We start from the raw sequence: 23,074 nt of genomic DNA, 5'->3' as shown, positions 1-23,074 counted from the left end.
CTTCATGGTCAAATTGAACAAGTGCTGGGTCCAATTTGGAGATTAACATCACGGTATGAAGGCCTGAAAATGTTCCTTTTTAAATTTTCATGCAGGAAGTCAGACACCCTTATTGGCGTCTGAATTTTAATATTTACCAATTCACAACTCTTCTGAGAAACCATGATCATATGTCTGCGCTCTCTGTAATCTCATTAGTAAGAAAAATAGGGTGGGAATTTTTGGCTCCTACATGTCAGAGTTAAAGCATTGTCTCTGAGGAATGCTCCAGGAAAATTCTGGGTGACAGTTATTCTTGAAAAAAATAAACACAGGAACTTGGAGGCCTTACACCTTAATGCAATGATGTCCTATTTTCTCCTAGAGCAGGAAGGCTCCAAAGAATGTTCTCTCTTCTTTTGTGTAATCCACCAAAGTGATGTCACTGACGTTCACCATCAGCATGTCCCCTTTATGCAGGGAGAACATGGCCCCTAAGTAAATGGGTTGGAACCAGTTGCTACTAATCTCACACACAGACTTGGTTCCCCTTAGGAGCTGAATTGGCCCGGGTTCTCTCTTAGATACCTTGGTAATGACCACAACGATGGCCTTAGGCTTGTTTACTTGGTTAGCCTTGTCAATCTTACCACAATCAGGCCTGTTCCCTCGGAATGTGATCTGGGAGTACACAAAGTATTCCCCTGGCTCTGGGACCATCAGGAATTTATTAGTATAGTTCATCTGGTTCTTGGTGAAGGCCAAGCCGGCATTATCTTGCCAACGCAGAACTGGGAACGCATTTTCCAAGGCTTGGGTGGGAATTTGTTTCTCAACTGCAAAGACAAGAGGGAGATTTCATTGGCTCATGTTGGAAACTCTGGGTCTCGCTAAAAGGTGTCAGCTACCACACTTGAAGAGTAAAGTGAAGGAATCCAAATAGCAGGCAGTAAGAGCCTTGTGGGGAAACAGGCAGGAAAGGGTGTGGACACACACTTGTTTACAGAACAGCAGCACAGGTGCCCTGGGACTCCTTGAGGCTGTGTTCTTATCTGAAAGTTTTGAAAATTTTCCAAGTTCTGTGAACCTGGAAAACAGGAGCAGGAAGAAAGCCACAATTTTGTGTTTAAGAACAGACCACATTGCTAAGAGCTGTTCTTCCCTCTGACTTGGATAGATGGGCTGATGCCCCTCTGGGCGGTGACAAGGCTAGATATGAACGAACCTTTCCACATTACCATCCTTGGCCTTGTAAATGATTAGTTGAACTGTTGTAGCCCCATTGATTCATCAGAATGAAATGCTTGTGAAACTCTTCTCCTTCCTCTGAACTTTGCCTTAACTTGGTTTTCCCTCCCTGACCCCCTCTGGTCAAATATTTCTTGATGCAATCAATCAACATTTCACCTAGATTCCATATACCTGTTTCTAGCGTTGCATTTCCCCCCACCCCAACTCCATGTCATAGCTTCTCCCGGTTGCATAAATTTCTTCACTCCTTCTCATCTTAGGTGCAATAATTCCTTTGCATAAAATATCTTTTTATAAAGCCAGAATTTAATTTTTATTAACCCAAATTTCCCTGGACAATCTCTCAAAGGAGGTAACGCCCCTGGAAAGGATCAAAAGTGATGATGTCGATTCTCAGTGGACCCAACTCAATGTATCCTGAAACTCTGCTTGCTGCCTCACCCTTCCAAGTGAAATTAATTTTCCCATTAGCAATTTTGCGGTCTTTTTCATAACAGGAGGCAAATTCTGCTCCTTTCCTGGTAAGCCCTGACAGCCTCCACACCCAACCTTTGCCATTTCAATGGGCCCAGCTACATATTTCCTAATTGTGTAGTTGGATGTGTGACTGCACAACAGTTACTCATCAAATTTCATTGGGCAAAGTCAGCCAATGAAAGAAAAGAGCAATTCTCACCCCAATTCTTCAGAGAGTCCCAATGGGGCTAACTACAAAGATTTACCCTCAGCATGGAGTGGGCAGAACGAACCCAATGGGGAAGGCAAGTAGAAGCTCACCCCATTTGATGAACAAGAAAAACAGTAGAGGGCTTTGTCAGCACCAACCAGCTCAGTAAAAATTCTAGAGAATGACCAGTGACACTGTTATGAAATGTTTAATGAGCTTAAGGAAATGATGGTATAAATCCCCAGCAAAGAACCAAGAAATTATGAGAGCCTAAATGATAAAACTACAAGCAGAAATGAGTGTTGTAGGTGATATTAAAAAAATACCTTGATAGAAGGCCTGAAAAACAGAATAATAAGCCACTGAGAAAAAGATTGGGGTACTCCAAGATGAAATGGAGGAAGCTTCTAGAAAACTACACAATGTGGGAAAAAGTCCGAAAAGAAATGAACAGCACACCAGACAACTATGGGATGAATCCAAGAGGAACAAGATAAAAATAATCAGAATCACTGAAGGCAGATTTGATGATAAACTAATAGTTTAAGAGAATCATAAATAAGGAGTCAGAGAAATAGTACAGAGTGTCGGGCACTTGTATTACAGGAGATCAACCCAAGTTCAATTGCTCGTATGGTCCCCTGGGCCTGCCAGGAGTGATAATTGAGCACAGATCCAGGAGTAATCCTTGAACACTGGCAAGTGTGCCTTCCCCACCCTCACACAAGAAATGATAGTTAAAATTTTTCTAGAGTTGAGGCATAAATACAGGCATTGAGATCCAAGAGACCTGAAGAGTTCAAGGGAAAATAGAGTCAAATAGTAAAACTCCAAGACACATTGTACTCAAAATGACATATTTCAAAGATAGAGACTATACTGAAATAAAAAAGATCAAAAAGATCAAGACAAGAACTTACAAAGGATAGCCCATAAGATTGAGTGAACTATTCATTCAAAAAAAGGATTTTTTTCAGCGGGGCTGGGGGTGTGTTGCTCACACCCGGTGATGTTCAGAGTTTGCTCTTGACTCTGCACTCAGGAATCACTCCTGGCCAGGCTTGCGGGACCATATGGGATGCCAGGGATCAAACTCCCATAGGTTGCATGCAAGGCAAGCATCCTACTTGCTGTAGGCCCGCAAATCAGGATCTTTTTGTCTTCGAGGAGATTTAGAATGATGTAAATTCTGAGGGAAGTGGTTCTTCAATAGCTGAAAGAGCCAAACAGTAGAGAGTGGAAAAGAACTGATAGAACATGAAAGAAAATCCCCAAGAGACATGCATTATTGGCACACTCCAGGAATGAAACCAACAGAAAACCCCTAACAAAAAGAAGTCTGCTCCCCAAGGCTATAGTTTCCAGTCTGAATGATGGCTACTGTCCGCCAACAAGTAAGCTTCATAGTGAGCTATCGCTAGGCTATACCATGAATTTTGGCAGACACTTTGAAAGGGATCTGAGTTCCTTGGGTCCATGGTCCTTAAACACATGTCAGAGGATTACCTGTGAGATGTGCCCTTGGTTTTTCTCTAGATGAATCTGTAAGGAAAAGAGAAAATTGCTTTGTAGGGGTTGTGCAGCGATTGGAAGGGTACAGTATTTGGGGGAGTTGCATGGTACCTGCAACTGGAGAGAAACAGTGCTCTCCTGTCCCCTTGATCCACTTGCCCCCCACTCCCCAGGACAGAACCACCTCAGGAGACTTGCTCATCTCTTAGGCGGCCATATTAGTTCCTAGTGTGGTTGAGAACATTCAGAATAATAATTATTATTCTGGCATATAGGTGATGCTTGTTTTGCCTCTCCATCCTTTATGCTGCTTTTGTGGAAATCAAATGACTTCTTCCTGGTGTCCTTCTCTATCCACTGAGGCATCTGGGTGGCGTAATGGAACTGGATGCTGGTGGGAACTCATATAAAGCTATATAACCTTGGCAGGTCCCTGTCACTCTCTGGGCCATCATTAGAATTTACTTTTGTTTGTTTTTTGCTTTTTGGGTCACACCCGGTGTTGCACAGGGGTTACTCCTGGCTCATGCACTCAGGAATTACTCCTGGCGGTGCTTGGGGGACCATATGAGATGCTGGGAATTGAACCCAGGTCGGCTGCATGCAAGGCCCTACCCGCTGTGCTATCACTCCAGCCTCTAGAATTTACTTTTGAGTTTCAGAAATAGATAATATTGGTTAAGTGTGTTCTAATTGCTGGGATAATGATGATGTTGATGATAAAAAGAAAAAAATTATTTCCTTATTTCTATGTGATAGCTGTTGCTCTAATCCCTTTGTCAAAAATAACTAATCCACATTACCCTGAGATGTAGATACTGTTATAACTATTTTTATTGGCTTATAGAAGAGATAAGTGTCATGATATATGGGGTTGACATCCTTTGGGCAAATAATTTGCTCAAAAGTCATCAACCCCAGAGACCATACACAATGGTACACCTGGTACCATTCTGCCTTTTCAGTAACTGGAGAGAAGTCTCACTTCTGTTCTGGATTTGCATCTCTCTGGACTTCCTACATATTAGAACTAGTGGGAATATTCTTGCTTCTAAAGAAAAGGCATCAGATATGAATATACTCACAAAGTGGTGCAGGTAAAGGTGCAAGCTCAGGTCCGTTTTCAATCTGTTGGGAAAGAAGTGGTTCAGATCACTGCTGGATCTTTTGACCCCAACACACACACCTTGCTCACTGCAAGGGCATGATTAAGATGCTATTGCTATCCAGCCTGGGTACATCTAATTCCTGTTCCCCTTCTCTCTCTCTCTGAGAATTCTTTTTCTTTTTTTTTCTTTTATTATTATTTTTTATTTTATGGAATCACCATGTGGAAAGCTACAAAGTTCTCAGGCTTATGTCTCAGTTATACAATACTCAAACACCCATCCCTTCACCAGTGCCCATATTCCACCACCAAAACCCCAGTATACCTCCCACCCCCCACCCCCCACCCCCGCCTGCGTAACTGATAAATTTCATTTCATTTTCTCTTTACCTTGATTACATTCCATATTTCAACACAAAACTCACTATTGTTGTTGGAGTCCCCCCCCCCAAAAAAAAAAAACAGCCCTACGAGAAGGAAGCATTTGATAATTAGATTTCCATTCCTGAGAATGAAGAGATATGCAGTAGGTAGAGATATGCGGTTTAGGATTTCTGTATTTTAGTATTTTAGTAATTAAGTCCAGTGAGATTTATGTTAGAAATTGCATCATTTCCCTTCCTGGGGCAGCATGGGGCAATGGCTTAGTTCACAGTCTAGAGACATGGCCGCAAGCACTTGCTGGGACCAAAAGTCTCCCTTTGAGAATTCTGAGAGACTTTTTTGAGAATTCTTTGAGAGAGAGAAGGGGAACAGGACTTAGAATGGTTTGGCTGCTGTGACTCTTGTACTCAAGTTTCCCCTTTCATCCTCTAGCACCTCCAACTATTTCTCTTTTTTATGTCTGCCTCTGAAGTTCTGTACTTAGATGTATCCTGCTCTAGTCTTGCACTCTGCCATCTTGTTATTTCTTCTGTTATCTGAACAAGTAATGACACTTCTCTTTTCTTTTCTGAACTACAACTTAAAAAAGGGAGCTATTCTTTAAAATATCATGCATAAAGAAACAATGGCCTTTTTCTCCATTTCATCAGGTTCAGCATTTTTTTCTTGTATCCAGTGTTACACAAAGACTTCTTTATCCTTGAAATCTGAGTTTATGAGCCGTATCAAGGACCCAGTGGCAGTGAAAGACAGAGTCAGGGATGCATCGGTACTGGAGGGAAGATTTTTTTTTTTCTCTTTGGGTCACACCTGGCAATGCTCAGGGATTCCTCCTGGCCCTGCACTCAGGAAATACTCCTGCCAGTGCTTGGGGAACCATATAAGATGCTGGGGTTTGGACCCTGGTCGGCTGCGTGCAAGGCAAACACTCTATCCGCTGTGTTATCACTCTGGCACCGGCAGATTTCTATTTTTATCACTTGTGAGTAGGCTCTTGAGCAAGGCACTTTCCTCTCTGAGCTTTGAGGTTCTTCTTTATGAAATGGTAATAATAACATCACAAGTACTAGCTACCTCCTAGTTTGAGATAAAGACTTAATTGGGAAAATATGACCGAGTGGAAAGAGTGAAGGAAAAAAAAATCAAAGGCACACAGGCCTGAATGTAAAGCTCAGGAGAAAAATTAAACTTTAAATTTAGGAATATTATCCCACTTTACATCTGTGCTTCCCAAATATCTTCTTTGATATGATTTTGACTTTATTCTGAGTCTTTTGGTTTAGATCTTGCAATCTTACACCATTCCTGTGATTAGTGACCATCATGTCACCATTAACACTTGATCAGTTTTACATTTTAAAATGGTGTGAGTGTGTGCAATTATATGAGTAAAAGAGGACAACTCCATCATATCAGCAGAGTAGAGCATGAAGCAACGTGTTTTTGCATCTGTTTTCAATTGTCGGTGTGTGGTGTGGTGTCCCTGTAGGTCTCTACCATGTTAGTATGTGTGTGGTCATGTGCACATAGCCGTGTCATTGTCATGTCTCTAGATTTTGTGTTTTATGTGATATTGTTGGAAGTTCTCTTTCACTCCTGAGCTGCACTCCCTTTGCTCTCCTGGAGCCCTTCTGGGGTGCCCCACTGGCATCATTATCTCGCCCACCCCCTTTTCTCTGCTTCCCACCTCTGCTAATGGCACCTCCACTGCTGGTCGGTTCTGGGATTTGCTTCCTTTGCCTATTTCAAGGGAACTTGTCCATTCTGTTTCTCAGTGTTTCTCATTTACGCCCATGCTCCAGGCCCCGGCATGCAGCTGTCCCTCTCATCCATCCAACAGCCTCCTGACCAGTGTCTCCTGAATTTGTGTTCTTGTTTCTCTACTCCGTTTACTATCTTCCTTCGGAGGACTTTTATAGGACATTTATTTATTGCAGTATAACTGCTCTGTAAACTTCAGTGGCCCACGATGGCTTTTACAACATAGACCCATAAACTTACATTGGTAGTCAAAGTTGCAGTTTACTACCCTAGACTTTTAACTCACTCCAGTTCCATTCAGGTCCTCTGGGATCCAATCTCAAGAGACAACCATAGTCAATGACTGAACAAACCTGAAAAGTGTAGTCAATGCAGCTGCTATATATTGAGATAATCCTCTGTAAGCCCTTCCTTAGTGTTCCCTCCTATAGCATTGCAATGGCCCTCTATTAATAGTCTATTAATATCCCCAGATTGAGAATGGGCATTAGGGAAAATAATTAGTAAGATTAATTCACCCTGTTTCTCACATATGGGAAGTATATGAGTATGATTTTCATCTCGTCCAATTGGCTCCCAAATCCCAAACCTGTAACCATTTTTTTTTCACCTTTCTGGTCACACCCATCGATGCACAGGCTCCTGCACTCAGGAATTACTCCTGGCAGTGCTCAGGGGACCATATGGGATTCTGGTAATCTAACCCAGGTCGGCTGCATGCAAGGCAACACCCTACCCACTGTGCTATCGCTCCAGCCCCACCATTGTTTCTTATAGTATCTGGATATGTGTTGAGCAGATGGATAAGATACAGCTAATCTATGCACTGGGACAGAGAGGGAAGAGAGTCTAGAAAATAAGAATCTACCGAAGAAATATGGGAATTATGGACACCACCCCTGAACTGTATCTTCTATGGTCTGTTGGGATTTACCATGGATGAAAGATAACGGTTATTCCAGACAGAGCTAAGAGCTTATGTAAAGTAAGGAAGTCCAACAGAGCTCATAAAAAGCTGGAAAACAGGATTTTCCATTGCCAAAGGAATGCTATGTATACACTTATCGCTGGGCTATGAGTCAAATAGTCTTTGGAAACCTAAACATCATCAATACAACTTATACATATATCGTATACAACATATATGTATCTCATCAACACAGTTATATAGTCCAGCATCTATAACTTTGATGTCTTTGTGGGATGGAGAAAGATCCTAGAAATAAATTTATTTTGTAGTATGTTTAAGGGCTGGAGAGATAGCACGGCGGTAGGGCATTTGCCTTGCACGCGGCCATTGTGGGTTCGATTCCTTCGCCCCTCTTGGAGAACCCGGCAAGCTACCGAGAGTATCTCGCCTGCATGTCAGAGCCTGGCAAGCTCCCTGTGGTGTATCCAATATACCAAAAACAGTAACAACAAATCTCAAGATGGAGACATTACTGGTGCCTGTTCGAGCAAATCAATGAGCAACGGGATGACAGTGACAGTATGTTTAACTCTCAACTGATAAAGAAATGAATGAAGTGCAAGGTAGAAAACTGGAGGTGGGTTTCTGAAAGAAAATTGAGTAGAATTTTGTTGCACCCCCTTGGGTAGAAAATTGTATCTGTTCTGGTTGGTCTTCTGCATTATTTCCTTGTTGAAAACGTTTCTTGAATTCGCTGCTTGTTTCGTTGAGGCAGATGTTCAGAATTTGGAAAAGTCTTTTCATAGTTCTGTTATTATCATGTATTTGGGAGCGTAAACACATTTTCATATTTTCTTTGCTGATTTTTATGAGCTGGCCCTGCATTTTATTATTATGGCACAATAGATTCTAGTGGCCCAGAATGCCACTCCACATCATGCTGATTGTCACGGAAGAGCACAGCATTCCTCCAGTTTCCAAGAACGCCAGCTGGAATCCTCTCCCTATGAGCAGTATTAAAGGCCTTGAATTTCTGCATCCTTTCATACTGACTATCATAGGAGAAAGATGAATGTTATGGGAAGCAGAGATCAATGAAGAGGATATTTGGGAGGATACCTAGTTGCTTATTTGAGGATGGGTTTATGCATTTGAGCTGGTTCCATGCCTACTCTCAAGATGGTCATTGAGCACCATCAGACCAAGAAAATATCTTTTGAAAAAAGAAAATAAATAGTCTGCACACCCCGACTCATCACCATTTCCAGGTTGCTCTGGGGGCTTCAAGGAAATGCCTGAAGAGTGCTGGTCACTGCAATATTAGCTTCCAGATGAGAGCAGACTCAGACCCCACACTCTTGCCTTCTCTACACCTACAAGGATGTGATTTATTTACTTATAAATGTCTTCCCAAATTATTCCCCTCTGAGCATTTGCCACTCTTTGAAGTGATCTTCCTTATTCGGGTGATTGCAGTCTCCCCCCCCCCCTCTCTCTTTCTCTAATGCAGCTGGTCCTGGTTTGATCCTCAGATCTATATGATCTGTTTAGATTTAGTTCCCTGGTTTACTAGTCACTCTCTAGCATATTCATTGCAGGAAGAGATATTCATCTTGTAATCATAAAGACTATAGTTGCAATGGTATAAGTGGTTTATGACCCAAACATCCTCTGGGAATGCCACAGAGAAATACACATTGCTTACTTGGCTTCTTCTTTTAACTTCTGGTCTGTAAATGTTTTCTTCTGTGACCATATCATGACCTCATCCTGCAAGGTTTGCCAGACACAACTCATGTGACTATCCCAGTGGTGCCAAGAATGTGGTGCTGGCAGCTGAGCCAAAATGGAAATCCCAGTCCTGCTATTTCCTAGTGGCTGGACTTAGGCATGCCACCTTACCTTTCCCCACCAATCGGAGCAGACGCTGAGTCTTTTATCTTGAGGTTCCTGTATGACTCAGGAAGATTGTTTACATGAATAGCTATCTGATTCCTTCTGTTGGCTCAATAAATGCTTGTAGTGGGTGGGGTTGACTCTAAATATCTTCTTTTTGGTCTTTCCATGTTCATGGTAAACAGGGGCCACCCTGGAGCCCTGGATTAGCATGAACTCTGGACCACCGAATGATGGCTTTCTCATTCTTTAAGGGAGCTTTCTTTTCCCCTGTGCTTTGCTTCTGAACATCTGTGCTTTCAGAATGCAGCAGTTCATGGGCCTAGAATATATGTCCTTGGTAAGGACACCAGCTGGAGGCTGATCTCTTGCAGCTACTCTGCTCCTGTCTGCAGTCAGCAGTGTCTGGTCTGGAGGGTGAGGTCGTGGATGCGCATGGAGCTAGGCATGAAGTCACATGCATGCTCCTTCAACAGATGAACTAATGACAGACATACTGCAATTCCCTGCTGTGGTAGAAGTTTGTAGCCAGTACTCACTCGCACCTTCCCTACCATCAGCTTTTATGCTTTTTGCCCACAGCTCAAGCTGGATTTCTCTTTCTGCTATACTGTGCCCTTAATGCTCATGGTTGGACATTTTACCAAGCCCTTCTCCTCCCCCGCCACACAATATTTAAAATCTCAGTGGTTCCTCTTGACAATACTAAAGTGGGGAATATCATGAATGTCTTCATTCAACTAAAAGGAGATACAAGGGTTGGGTCAAGAAGCAGCGAGTAGGAGAAACTTCTCTTGAACCCTTGAACCTCCCAGTTTCAGATTTTCGAGCAAATTCTCAGCATGGTATGAGGACAAGTGTGCTTGTAGACTCTACACTTTGTAGACGGTGCCTGGACCTAAAGATGTCAGGTACTTTGCACTTTCCTCCACCCCTTTCTTCAGCCAACTCACTTTTCATAGACCCGGTGCTCTCAGGGGGAAAAAGGGAACTTCACTCACTGAGTCCTTCTTATGTGCCTTCACTTTTTCACACTATCATTGTTCAATCCTGATTCATCCCAGAGGTAAATGAATTGCTGCCATCATACCCCAGAGACTGACTAAGTCTGCAATAACTTAGAATGATCGTGAGTTGTTCTGAGATCTCTTCTTTGATATGGTGGAGTGAGAACCTTCTGGAAGTTTGAACCTTAGTGTGTGTCTCTAAGGTATCCTATTGGTTTTTATGAAGACCAGGGAGTTCTTAGGAACTTGGGAGATGAGAGAAGAGAGGGGAGCAGCGAAAAAGGGTGAGGGTTCTTGCAGGGACTTTCAAGGATGGAAATAGGAGCGAAGGGAACTCAGGAGAAATTAGGTAGATAATTTTAGCAGTGTACCTGGACAGGAAAAACAGGAGCAGAGAGAGGGTAGGAGCAAGGGCTCCTGAGCAGCTCTAGTAATTCATTGTTTGGTACTGAGTGCCCACACTGCATGGACATGGGGTTGAATCGGCCTGGTATGGGCTGGTGTTGCTGGGTATGTGCACCAAGGCAGAGCTTGGGAGAGAGGGTGGTGGGCTCAAGGATCCTGGAAACCAGAATTAAAGCCTTAGGACTGGCCAGAGGACAGGAGGAACCATGGAGAACCCAAAGAAGATCCAGGTTGCTCAGCAGCTGGGTGAAGGCTGGATGAGAGGTGGATTAGGGGATGTGAGGCAGGGTCAGGTAGAGAACGAAGCATGGGGGTAGCCCATACGTTTGGGAACTAAAGCAAGTCCTCTAACTTGAAAACTTGCTCTCCAGCCTGATGAGAGCAGATTTCAGAGATAGGGAAATTGTCTTCTGTGATGGAATTTCCACCAGCAGAAAAGTTCACTAATCATAATAGTAATAAATACTACCTTTTTCTAACCCCCCTAGTCAGACGAGATGCTTCCTAGGTTCTGTTTTGTACCTACATGCTGAAACCCAGGGAGGTTAAGGGAATGTGGCAAAGAAGAGATCAGGTCAGAATTCAAACTGGGATTAAAGTTTGCTATCTGATTTTTTCCATGCTGCAAACCTTCCTAGCACTGTAGCACTGTTATCTCGTTGTTCATTGATTTGCTTGATTGGGCACCAGTAGTGTCTCCATTGTGAGACTTGTTACTGTTTTCGGCATATCGAATATGCCATGGGAGCTTGCCAGGCTCTGCTGTGTGGGTGGGATACTCTCGGTAGCTTGCTGGGCTCTCCGAGAGGGATGGAGGAATTGAACCCGGGTCATCTGCATGAAAGGCAAAAGCCCTACCCACTGTGCTATCGCTCCAGCCTAAAACTTTAGAGAAAATGGATTTGTTTGTAGACCACACCCAGTGGAACTCAGGGCTTACTCCTGGTTCTGTGACATAATAGCAGTGCTCATTGGACCACTTACAGTGCTGGAATGAAGGAAGTACATTAATCCTTATAATATATCAATGAAATGTTATTTTGTAGTACCTTTCACATGTGAAAAACACCCTATAATTATAACTATATCACAGTTCAATTTGAGGGGGGTTTCCAAGCAGTGTTCAGAGTATTTGGGGCCTAGCCAGGGTCATACTTGAAAACTAGACCAGAAGATTCAGTGCTTGTTCTGCAATTTGAACCCAGGGTTATTGGTGCCATGAATACCCTGAAGTTATTTGGAGGAAGCCATCATGCAGTGGTGGGGATCAAACTCAAGTCATTGAACAATTAAGCTTCATACCTCTAGGACTTAATGTTTCCCTGTTGTTCCTAGGAGTCTGTCTCTTTTAACTCTTGTTCCCTGTGTGAAGTTTTTGGGTTCTTTATGCCCAACTCTCTGAGTAAGTAGTCAAATGTCATTTTCATGAAACCACACATTTTATTTAAAAGATAATTGTGTTTGGACACTTTTTCCTAATGAGCCAAATCCAAGAAAGTGTGTTCTCACAATTTCTAGCTGATAGACAGAGCTACTTAGTAATGTGCATCTATTGCACTATTATAAATGACTTCCCAGAGAAAGTTAAAAGGGTGTTCTTGCAAACTAGGTTCCATTAAGCAATGACAGGTATCACAGTTCAAAACTTTTAGCTCTTTTAGAAAGTGTGAGTTAGATGTTGATTTGATTTGATCTGATAGTTCTTAATAGATTGACTTGCAGGTGTGTCTTATTAACCAATCCTGGAAACAGATCCAAATATGTTATTTAGTACATACAAAAATGTTCACTATGTACTCAGTAGAGTGCATTAGGTGAAATTCTGACGGAGTTAAGATTAATATAATGGAGCTAGAGGAATATGGGTGCAAAAGGGAACCATACTGTATCCATTACATACTCATTTAAAAGCTCAGTATAGAAACGGTCTCTTGACAGACACTTCTGCCAGACAACTTTCCTAGAATGTCACAATAGCCTAAAGATTCTAAAATAGTTTGCAATCTTCATGCCTTTTTGCACAGGTGACATGCACATTTTGTGCATGTTTGGGAATAGAGGGCAGGGATGGGGTGTCGAGAAAGAGCAGGTAGCATTTCAAAAATTTTATTAGTTTTCATGAAGCAAAGTAGTTTCTACTGAATGAAACTTGTTTAGAAAAATGTGAGAGGAGAGGAAAAGGAGGAAATTCATGTCCCAGAGAGAACACAGGTTTCTCCAGCTTGGAAAAACAAGCAAGCAAGCAAGCAAGCAAAGAAACATAGTAAGTGAGATACATGTTTAGGGGGAATATGAGTTTGAAGAACAAGCTGGTGTGAGCATTTAGAACAAGTCACTGAGGCAGAACTGGAACACAAATGTGTGAAAGTTGTCAGGACTTCCTTGTACAGAGTCAACTGATCTTTGGGGAATTAATTTCACCAAATACTCCCATTCTCTTGTCTCTTTCTTATACAAGCTAGTATGTAAAACGGTTCCCGAGATCAGATCTCAAATCTTCTCTGAGGGTGCAGAGCTGCAGCAGGAGAGGAACTGGGTTGACCCATTCTGAGACAAAGCTATCCCCCCCCACCCCAGTCTAGGCGGGCTCACAAAGATCCCTCTGGGGAATTCCTCATGCTGCTCACAGGTGCTGAACTCAGTGTCAATTCTGCTGTGCCACTTGACTCCCTGGAGCCATGCCAGAGGGTGTGATCTTGGGTGCATAGTCGGGATATGCAAGCACCACAGTTGAAGATGTGGGAGCACCATGACCAGCAGTGTGACTCCTGCTGAGGTTCTGTGCAAACTCTGTAACTCAAAAGGTGTGCAACCACTGGGGAGGAGCGTGGCCAAGTTTGGGAGCATGCCATGCTGATGCGTGACCCTGGGAGGCAATCACTCTAGCCAAGCATGTGCACAACCTGCAATAACTATCTGATGGGTTTTTGACTGTATGGGGCTGGTTGTGAGACTTCGCTCACAGCATTTCAGCCGCAGGTCCCTTCCTTCCCTCCTCTGTGTAGCATTCCTTGAGTCACCCACGCCAAGGTGGGGCTAGGAGAAGATATAGAATGCCACTGCTCCTCTTATTGAAATATCCTGACTTCTTCACTGGCTCACACATTAGATATAAGCTCCCCGAGGCCAAGGTCAAATTTTCTTGGCAGCCACCTGGAGTCTGGTGTTGCATGACATTCATACCATTCCAATAACCTCGTGCCTGTGGCTTTCCTCACATTCCCCAGTGTAAACTGCTCATGCAATGGCCATCCGCATGCTGTTAGAATATTGATATAATATCCTATTTTAGTAGAAAAAGAAACAAGCTCCATGTGCTTATTTTCAACACTGACAGGCATAGCTGAGCTGGAATTCTGGCTCAGTTTTTTAAGCATCTTAGCGTTTTGCTGTGATGTCTTCTCAAGATCTGCGTGGTGACCTGGATTTCCCCTTTGAAAGTCCCATCTTCTACTTCTTTCTCCTTTGGCTTGTTTGGTGGCAGGATCCATTCCCAGCTATTCTGGGCATGAGGAAGCTGAGCTTGCTCCCTGGCTTCTTGGAATCTTGGATTCTAGTTGAGCAGGACAACCGGTCAGATTTGGATCTGAGATCAAAGTTTTCACTCTTCCTTCCTGCTCCTTCCTCAATCTTTTAGGTACAGGTGCTCCACTGGGCATTTAGCTTGCTCTACCTCAGCTCGTAGCTTATCCGGAAAAGTCCTCTTCTTGTCTCATTCCCCTAAACCTTTCCTCCATCTGGCTTCCAGGCCATGAATTGTGACTTGTTTTCTCTCACTATAATTCATCCCAGGATTCTTCTAGCCCTGAATTTATCATTTTATCTGTCTATCTCTAGGCAAGGAGATCCTTCTTGAAATCCCTTAGAACTTCAAGGTTTCCTTTGTTTTAAATTTTCATATGGTGAAAGGGTTGAGGAGACATTATGGATGCTCTTTGATAAGGTCTGACGGGTCCACTATCAAATTCCAAACCAACTCCCAAAGGGGTTAATGGCTAATATCATCATCTTTGGCAGGGATGTGTGTTAGAATTTGTACACACACAAAGGGAGAACTTAGCAAACTCATGTCTCATTCTGAGCATTTAATATAAATATAAACCCAAAGAAGCCACATCAGGATCGGGTTAGGGTGGAACAAAATCTAGTCTCCACTTTGAAGTAAGTATCCTGGTTATCTCTAGATACGTATATCCTAATGTAAGTTTCCTAGAATGAGGAAGAATGTCTTTTCATAGAAAATAAAATTGAGATTCCACTGTGATGTAATGAAAAATAAATAAAAATAAAATAGAAAATATTCTGGGGGATGTGTTTATTATTGAGTCGAGTCGATTATTTTAAAAGCTGTGTTTTCCCTCTTGAACAAAAACCTCATAATGGTTTGAGAATATTTGTATTTTAGAAATAAGAAGCTATCAAGTGCTTGAAAGTTTTTAAGTATTTTATTCCTTTTGCTCTTGGCATGTTTGGAAAAGAAATTATCCCATGTTCGTTACCATGTTCATTCAGGGCAAGGAAATCAGCTGGAATATATAACCCAAGTGAAATACTCTTAAATTCTTTTCTCTGCATGTGCTTGCTATTTCCTTTCCCTTTTTGGGTTTCCCATTTTGGGTGGGGAAAGTGTTGGGCTGGGCCATACCTGAGGTACTCAGGGGCTCTTACTAGCTCTGGCTCACGAGTGACTCCTGGCAGTGCTCTGGGGGCCAGATGTAGCGTCCAGGATTCAAACCCAGATCCACCACATGCAAGGCAAGCCCCTTCCCCCCTGTACTCTCACTCTCCAGTCTCTGTTTTATCTTCTCAGCATCATGATTGCTCTACGTGCACCAGGCCTTTATCTTCCCTTGGTGGTGCCAAGAGGATACCTACCCTGACTGCACCAAGCTCCCAGCGTTCCCATCTGCTTATATCCGGGAACACTAGTGTAACAGAACACGGCTAAGCCTTCCCATCTCTGCAGATCTTTAGCACCTCCCCTGCAGAAGTTGATTCCAACTCACTTTCTGAGCGGGCTAGTCATACACCTTGGTTTTCCATGCTCTCTAGTTAGCAATCTTCTAGGACAAGAGAATCAGCCTCTGGCTTCTTAGGCAGGGATTTCAAGGCAGGGTTTGCGGGGAAGACAGAGGTTTTGCACGTGAGCCCAAGAGAACAGAGGTCTCTGCAGGTCACCTTAGAGTAGTCCTCTCCTTCTGGCTGAAGACGGACAGAAGGACAGAGCCCCAGAGCATCCCAGCAGGACACCATGGTTTGGTTTCATAGGAACCAGCTTCAGGGTGGTTTGAGGGCCACAGGCTCACCTCTAGTGCCCTGTAATTCTCCTTTGGCAAGGACTTGTCTGGTTGCTTATGTCCACATGTCTTGGATGATAGTATGCAGCCAGAGACACACCAGATGCCTGAACCCTACCTGCTAGTCAACACACACGGGGCGGGTGAGAATGATGCATTAGCCGGAACTCATTCCCAATGGCTCTTCTTTGAAGTTGGCCAGATTGCTTACAAGCCAGGCTTCCGTGAGCCATGGTAAAGGCCAGTTGACTCCTCTAGACTGTAGTACTTTGGACTGAAATAAAAGCTGCCGTCACAGACTATGTAATCGTGGTTTTTATAATGTGCATTGCTTGGGATGGGTGAGAGCGTACAGAAAGTGTTTACCTCGTGTGCCACCAACCCGGGTTCAATTGCCAGCAGCCCACTTGATCCCTCTCCCTTCCTGAGCACCACTAAGAGTAATCCCTGAGCACAGGACCAGGAGTAAGTGCTGAGCACCTCCAGGTGTTTTCTCCATCCCCCCTCCCACCAAAAAGAGGTGCGTTACTTGAGCGATACATTCTTCAGGAGTTAAGATGCATTTCAGAATTTTAGAATGAGAAATTTGCTCCTCATCACCTATACCCACCCCACCTCTTCTTCTCCCTAGGAGCTATGTTCTTTTCCTTTTTTTTTTTAAATTTAGATTTTGGCCTTTATTCTAAGTACCAGCAACAAAACAAAAAATAAATCAACCTCAGGGATTTCTATTAACTGTGTTGGCAGGATTAATCAGTTTAACAATAAGCGATAGCACAGTGGGTAAGGCGTTTGCCTTGCATGCGGCTGACCTGGGTTCGATTCCTCTGCCCCTCTCAGAGAGCCCAGCAAGCTACCGAGAGTATCCCGCCCGCACGGCAGAGTCTGGCAAGCTACCTGTGGCATATTTGATATGCCGAAAACAGTAACAGCAAGTTTCACAATGGAGACGTTACTGGTGCCCGCTTGAGCAAATCGATGAACAACGGGGACAACAGTGCTAATACAGTGTTGGCAGGGTATGTTGGAATTTTTTTTTTACTTTTTTATTGAATCACTGTTAGATAGACCCTTACAAAGCTGTTCATGATTGGATTATAGTCATACAGAATTCCAACACCCATCCCCCCACCAGTGTACATTTCCCAGTGTCCCCAGGCTCCCTTCCATAATCCCCCACCCCCAGCCCCCTGCCTCCCTCTATGGTCTATGACAGATGTTTCCCTTCTCTCTCTTTCTCTCTCTCTCTCTCTCTCTCTCTCTCTCTCTCTGTCTCTCTGTCTCTGTCTCTGTCTCTCTCCCCTTTGGGCATTTGTATATTCTTAATAACCTTTCAGTATCAACATTGCAAACTAGAGCCTATATTTTTTGCTTACCAAGCTCCTCCCCCTGTATCCCCTCCCCCACCCCAGCGAAATTTAAGAGTTAGACAAACGATTTTTTTGAGTTCTTTCTAGAGCTCTGAAAAAGAATGCTTCTAACCCTAAGAAAAGGGGCTGATTCAATAAATTATAGCACATACATCTACAAGGATGTAATACAACCATTTAAAAGTCTCATATTGCCATGAATTTATTTATTCAAAACTACGGAATTCTATGCTCCTGTATGTTAGCTGTGGTCATGCTCTAGGGTTATGGATGATGAGAATGATCTTTTTCTCTCTTCTCTGTGCTTTCTAATATTTTTCAATGACTGTGTTCATTATGCAATATAGAAGAGATTTTTTTTTTTTTTTTGGTAAAGAAAGTACGTTCCCAAGTGATCAGTCCGGTATGATTATACTCATCTAAAGAGAAGTGCCTTGAGTTTGTTCCCATATATACATGAAAAGGAATGAGTGATTCCTTGGAGATATTAAGAATAAAATCTAAATTAGACCCGCCCACCTCTCATTTGATACTCCGCTTTTGCACGTTGAAGCCCACCCTGAGATGGTTGGAGTCATTCCATCTGCAGCTGCCATGAATCCCAGGCAGTGGCAGTGGGTCTACGGACCCCCCCACCCCACCCCCCGCGCCCGCCCTGGCCAGTCTAGAATCTTGCTTACCTTGAACACACAGCCCTCCGCAGGGGTCTGGGTCTGGCAGATGAACAGGTAGGCGACGAGCATTACTAGGATGGGGATCGACAGCAGGCAGCAGGTGAGAGACCCGTTTCTGCAGCTGTCCCTTCTGGCCGCTCTCCCAGCACTGGCCTGGGGCCCATAGCTGTGGTCCTCCTGCAGCATCTCCACGCGGACGGCTTCCCCGACATCCTCAGCCATGATCCTGCTGCTGTCAGAGGTGTCTCTGATGCCTCCTGGCCAGAGAGACCCTCCATTAAATAGAAGCCCAGTGCTCACAGTGGATGAATTAATCACTGCTTACTCCTCCCTCTGGCCTCCCTCCCTCTGTCCCTCCCTCCCTCCCCCCTACACAACAGGCTGCACACCCCGCCCCGTTAGGGAATGCACCGCCTACAACAGAAACCAAGTTTGGTTTAAGAAAAAAAAAAGAGAAGAAGAAGAAGGAGAAAGCTTTCCCAAGCATATTTATGGACAGTGTGATCATGCCTTCATTTACAGAAGGAAGTCAGGAAAGTCCCTGGAGTTGGAGAACAAGAATTCATCGAGTCAGCGGGCGGCGCCAATGAGCAGATACCTGGCCCTAGCGCTGGAGGCCAGCCAGCTGGACCAGACTGGGGAGTACGCGGCTCCTGGAAGTGAAAGTGAGGGATGAAAAAGGTATATGATGTGGCTTGCAGACTGGGAGGCAGAAACCATGTTTCTTGCATCACCGTTCTGCAAAGATGTGCCAAACCCGCTGGCATCCAGAGCCCCCTTCGGCAGGGCAGATGGTAAGATTGCAGAAGGTGAAGGGCTGGGCCCTCGCTCACCCAAGGATCCAGCCAGAGGGCCTAGGAAGGGGAATCTCAGGTTTTTTCCCAAAGCCTGGTTTGGAATTCTTGCCTCAACAACCTCAAGCACCTGCAAAAGTCCTTCCAACCTCTGATGATTAATTCCCCAAGCAATGAGGATGAGGTCTTGGAGTTGACTGAGGGGAGGACATTGACTTCTACACTCAAGTTAGTTCAACGTTAACTGAGGCTCTCCGTAGTAGTAGGCCTCGCCCACAGCTGGGTGTGTGTGTGTGCGGAGGACCATAACATGCCATTAAGATAAACATTTCTTCAGCACTTCCTTTGTGTCAGTACGGAGTGAAACAGATCCATGAACTTATTCAGTCCTGAGATAACCTTTGGAAGTCTCAAGGCTTTTATTTCCACTGGTAGCAGATAAGGAAATAGAAGCATGGAAAGAAAGTGGTGAACCCAGGATGAGTTCCAGTAGGGCACACCCATGGGTCCCCACACCCTTTCTATCCCTGCTGGTAAAAAACCTGGGAAGTCTTTGTGGACAAAGAGGTGATGTTGGGATAAGTTCATGAAGCTCAAGGGCCCCCACAGAAAGGCAGTTTACAGAGAGAGGGAAGCTAGAGGGTATCCTATGATACCGATAAATTAGACCTGCCAATTGAATAAGACTTTTGCTCCTAGCGTAGTGGCAGTCGTTCAAGATACTTGAAAAATCCTTTCATGGCCTGATCTCTGTGTACCAGCCCTCTCCAGTACCCAATCTCAACTTTCATTGTAGATTGAATTTTCCTATTGTAGTTCTCCCCAATGCACAGGGGACTAACTGCTCTGGCTGCTATTCCCATCATGGCAGATCTACTAGCCCTCCTCCAAATCACCACATTTTCTTAGTTTTTTCTTTTTTAAAAAACTGAACTGTGCAGAAAGCTCCCCCACATTGCTCTGCCACCAAGACTTGTGAGATGTTCATATATTTTAAGAATAGTTTAATTATTATTATCTAATAATAATAATAATTAGAAGGACTTGGAGTAATAATAATAATATAATTAGGGACTGCATGCCAGCCTGTTTTCACTAGGAGTGCCCCAGAGGGGGGAGGTGGGTGAGAACCCTCCCCACCCCAAGGGACCCAACCCCCGGCAGCCAACCTACACTACCCAACTGCCGCCACGCTCCAGGCCACTTTTCAGACTGTGCAGCTGTGAAGCGGCCGCGTGACACATTATAAAACACTTCCTACCCATTTCTAAAATTACCACACCATATTTGATGGAGTTCAGACAGTAGGCAACAAATCAAAAGAATTTTATGTATATTTATATATAGTGCATGTATATATATGTATATATATACATATATATATAGTATCCCGCCTGTATGGGCAGAGCCTGGCAAGCTACCTGTGGCATATTCGATATGCCCAAAACAGTAAGGATAGATTTCATTCCCCTTACCCTGAAAGAGCCTCCAATAATTGGGAGAGATGAGTTAGGAGAGGCTGCTAAAATCTCAGGGCTGTGAGGAATGAGACATTACTGGTGCCCGCTTAAGTAAATTGACAATTAACAGGATGACAGTGATACAGTGATACAGTGAATAATAATTAAAATATTACTTAATTATTGTAATTAAGTAATGGGGGAAGGTTTTGGGCCATACCTGGCAGTGCTCAGGGCTTGCTCCTGGTTTTGCACTCAGGGATCACTTCTAGCAGGCTCTGGGGACCATTATGTAGTTCTGGGGATTGATCCCATGTCAACCTTGAGCAAGGCAAGGGACTCGCCTGCTGTACTCTCTTTGGCCTATAACTTTTAAAGATATCTTTCCATTTTCACTTTTTTTTCCAGTGAATACCTCATAAGGTTCTGTGATTACTTTTTTCATCATCATCTTTAATTTATCATCAGGTCTAGGAGAGTGAGCTCTAGATTATGACCCTCTGTGGATATAGCTCCAAAGTCAGCTGTAATTAAGGCAACTCCATAATTAGATTTTTAATCAATAGCCATTGAAATAAGCATTTGGCACATTTTCAAAGAATCCCAGCAAAGGCTGTTTTTTTTTTTATATCCTTGGGTTTTGTTTATCCCTTATGGTTTGACAAACTTTATGAGAAACTTTTCCTACCAAATCTTCACTGCTGTAAATTTTGAGTGAATAATCATACTTGGATTCAGATGATCTCAAAGGAGTTTATACAGAAGTACTGATTCTTATATAACAGGCCCTCAGTTAACATTGTTTTGTTCAATGCTATTTCTTTCTAATGTTGAAGCAAAAAAAATTCATCCATATCAAGAAATAAAGAAAAGGAATAGACAATGTGCAATGAAAGCAAAGTCTTAGGCTGTCAAGTTCAAGGGCATGAGGTGGACTCAGGGCACAATGAACTCTGACAGAGGGATATTGACACCTTGAGGTGGTTGTGGTGAAATAATATTATCCTCTAAAGCACATACATAAACATTTTCACTCTTCTAAATCAGTGTGAACACAATAAAAATGCATGAAAATTTCCTGGATGTTATTGACTAAATTGATGTTATTCAAGTACCCTATTTTCTTAGAGGTTGTTTTGCTTAAAGTCACAGTTTCCAAGAACTTATTGGTGATGGTTAAGTGAGAACTTCCTGTCTTTTCTCTTTAGAAAGTTGGAGTGCTTAGTGAAACAAGATTTTGAAAAGTGGTAAGTGTATGGGCTCAAAGGAACAGCTACATATGATGGAACACTGTACAAAGATCTCAGAAGATGGGGAATAAATTTTGCAAATTACCTCCTGTGTACATTTGTGTGGCTCTCGCCACTTTCAAGATACAGGAAAGCTCTGTTTTAAGGATCTCTTTAGTACAGGATGCTTTGCACTGAATCCTATAGTCACAGCTACACTCTCCTTTCCCACCTCCCTTAACCCACGGTCACCACTCATTTATTCTCCCAACAGAAATGTGCTTTATTCCACTGTCACTGTCACTGTCATCCCATTGCTCATCGATTTGCTTGAGTGGGCAACAGTAACATCTCCATTGTGAGGCTAGTTGTTCCTGTTTTTGGCATATCAAATATGCCACGGGTAGCTTGCCAGGTTCTGCCGTTCGGGCGAGATACTCTTGGTAGTTTGTCAGGCTCTCCGAGAAGGGGCGGAGGAATTGAACCTGGGTCGGCTGAGTGCAAGGCAAATGCCCTACCTGATGTGCTATCGCTCTAGCCCTTGCATTATTTCACAAGTCTTATATAAATGGGAACATGAAGTCAATATTCTTTTGAGATTGACGTTTTTCACTCAGCATAATTTCCATGAGCTTCTTCCAAATTTTTGTATAACTAAAGAATCATTCCTTTCAATTGCTGCAGAATATCCTACATTATGGGTGTCACATCATTTGTTTAAGTAGCAGTCCATTAGGACTCGGGTTATTTCTAATTTAGGTTTAGTATGAACAAAACTGCTATGAATATTTCTATGTCTCTTGGTGTGAGTGAGTTTTAATTTTTTCTGGTGTAAATTCTCAGGATGGAACTTTTTGACTCATATAGTGAAGCACATGGTTTAATTTTGTCACACCTTTTGTTTTTTTCTAGAGTGTTGTATCATTTTACACATAGCAGGGTGTGAAAGACACAATATGTGCTCTCCATCCTCTTTCCAGCATTTGATGTTCTCACCTCTCCTCCAAGAGCATTTCTGGCAGATATCTAGTGATATCTCACAGTGATTTCATTTACATTTCCATAAGGGTTAATAACGTTGGTCATATTTTATTTATTTTTGCCATCTTATTCCATCTTATTTACCACCTCCATACTTTTTCCAGTGATGCAGGCATATATTTTGGCTTCTATGGGTACTTCTCGCTTCATTCTGATTCTCATTGGATTTTAATGAAGAAGGTAAGTAGCTTAAAGATAAATAATAAATTATTTTTATGTGAATTCCTAATATCTGCAAGACAGGAGTGGGGAAATGGTTTTCTCCTTTTTGGGTCCTTACAATGGGATAATAATTAATTGACCCAAAGTATATGAGCAGATGAATTTAA

General features: G+C 43.1%; 1 protein-coding gene across 1 annotated transcript; it reads right to left on the bottom strand.

Moving 5' to 3' along the window:
• Nucleotides 1–360: 360 nt before the first annotated feature.
• Nucleotides 361–18,443, bottom strand: TNFSF15 (TNF superfamily member 15). The gene is made up of 4 exons (XM_012935602.2): nucleotides 18,228–18,443; nucleotides 14,271–14,433; nucleotides 3,404–3,439; nucleotides 361–815 (listed from the first exon to the last, which is right to left on the bottom strand). The coding sequence occupies exons 1-4, from the start codon at nucleotides 18,441–18,443 to the stop codon at nucleotides 361–363; spliced, it is 870 nt and encodes a 289-aa protein (XP_012791056.2).
• Between the last annotated feature and the right edge of the window lie 4,631 nt (nucleotides 18,444–23,074).

The sequence above is a fragment of the Sorex araneus genome, chromosome 1, assembly GCF_027595985.1.
Source record: "Sorex araneus isolate mSorAra2 chromosome 1, mSorAra2.pri, whole genome shotgun sequence".
Classification (NCBI taxonomy): domain Eukaryota; kingdom Metazoa; phylum Chordata; class Mammalia; order Eulipotyphla; family Soricidae; genus Sorex; species Sorex araneus.
This window is presented reverse-complemented; position numbering and strand designations above follow the sequence as displayed.

Excerpts from the sequence above, each read along its gene's own strand:
- TNFSF15 (XM_012935602.2), bottom strand. The coding sequence starts at position 18,443 with ATGGCTGAGGATGTCGGGGAAGCCGTCCGCGTGGAGATGCTGCAGGAG. Across the intron at positions 3,440-14,270 it reads GATCTTGAGAAGACATCACA|ATTCATCTAGAGAAAAACCA; the intron begins GCAAAACGCTAA and ends TTTTCCTTACAG. Across the intron at positions 816-3,403 it reads ACCAAGGGCACATCTCACAG|TTGAGAAACAAATTCCCACC; the intron begins GTAATCCTCTGA and ends TTGTCTTTGCAG.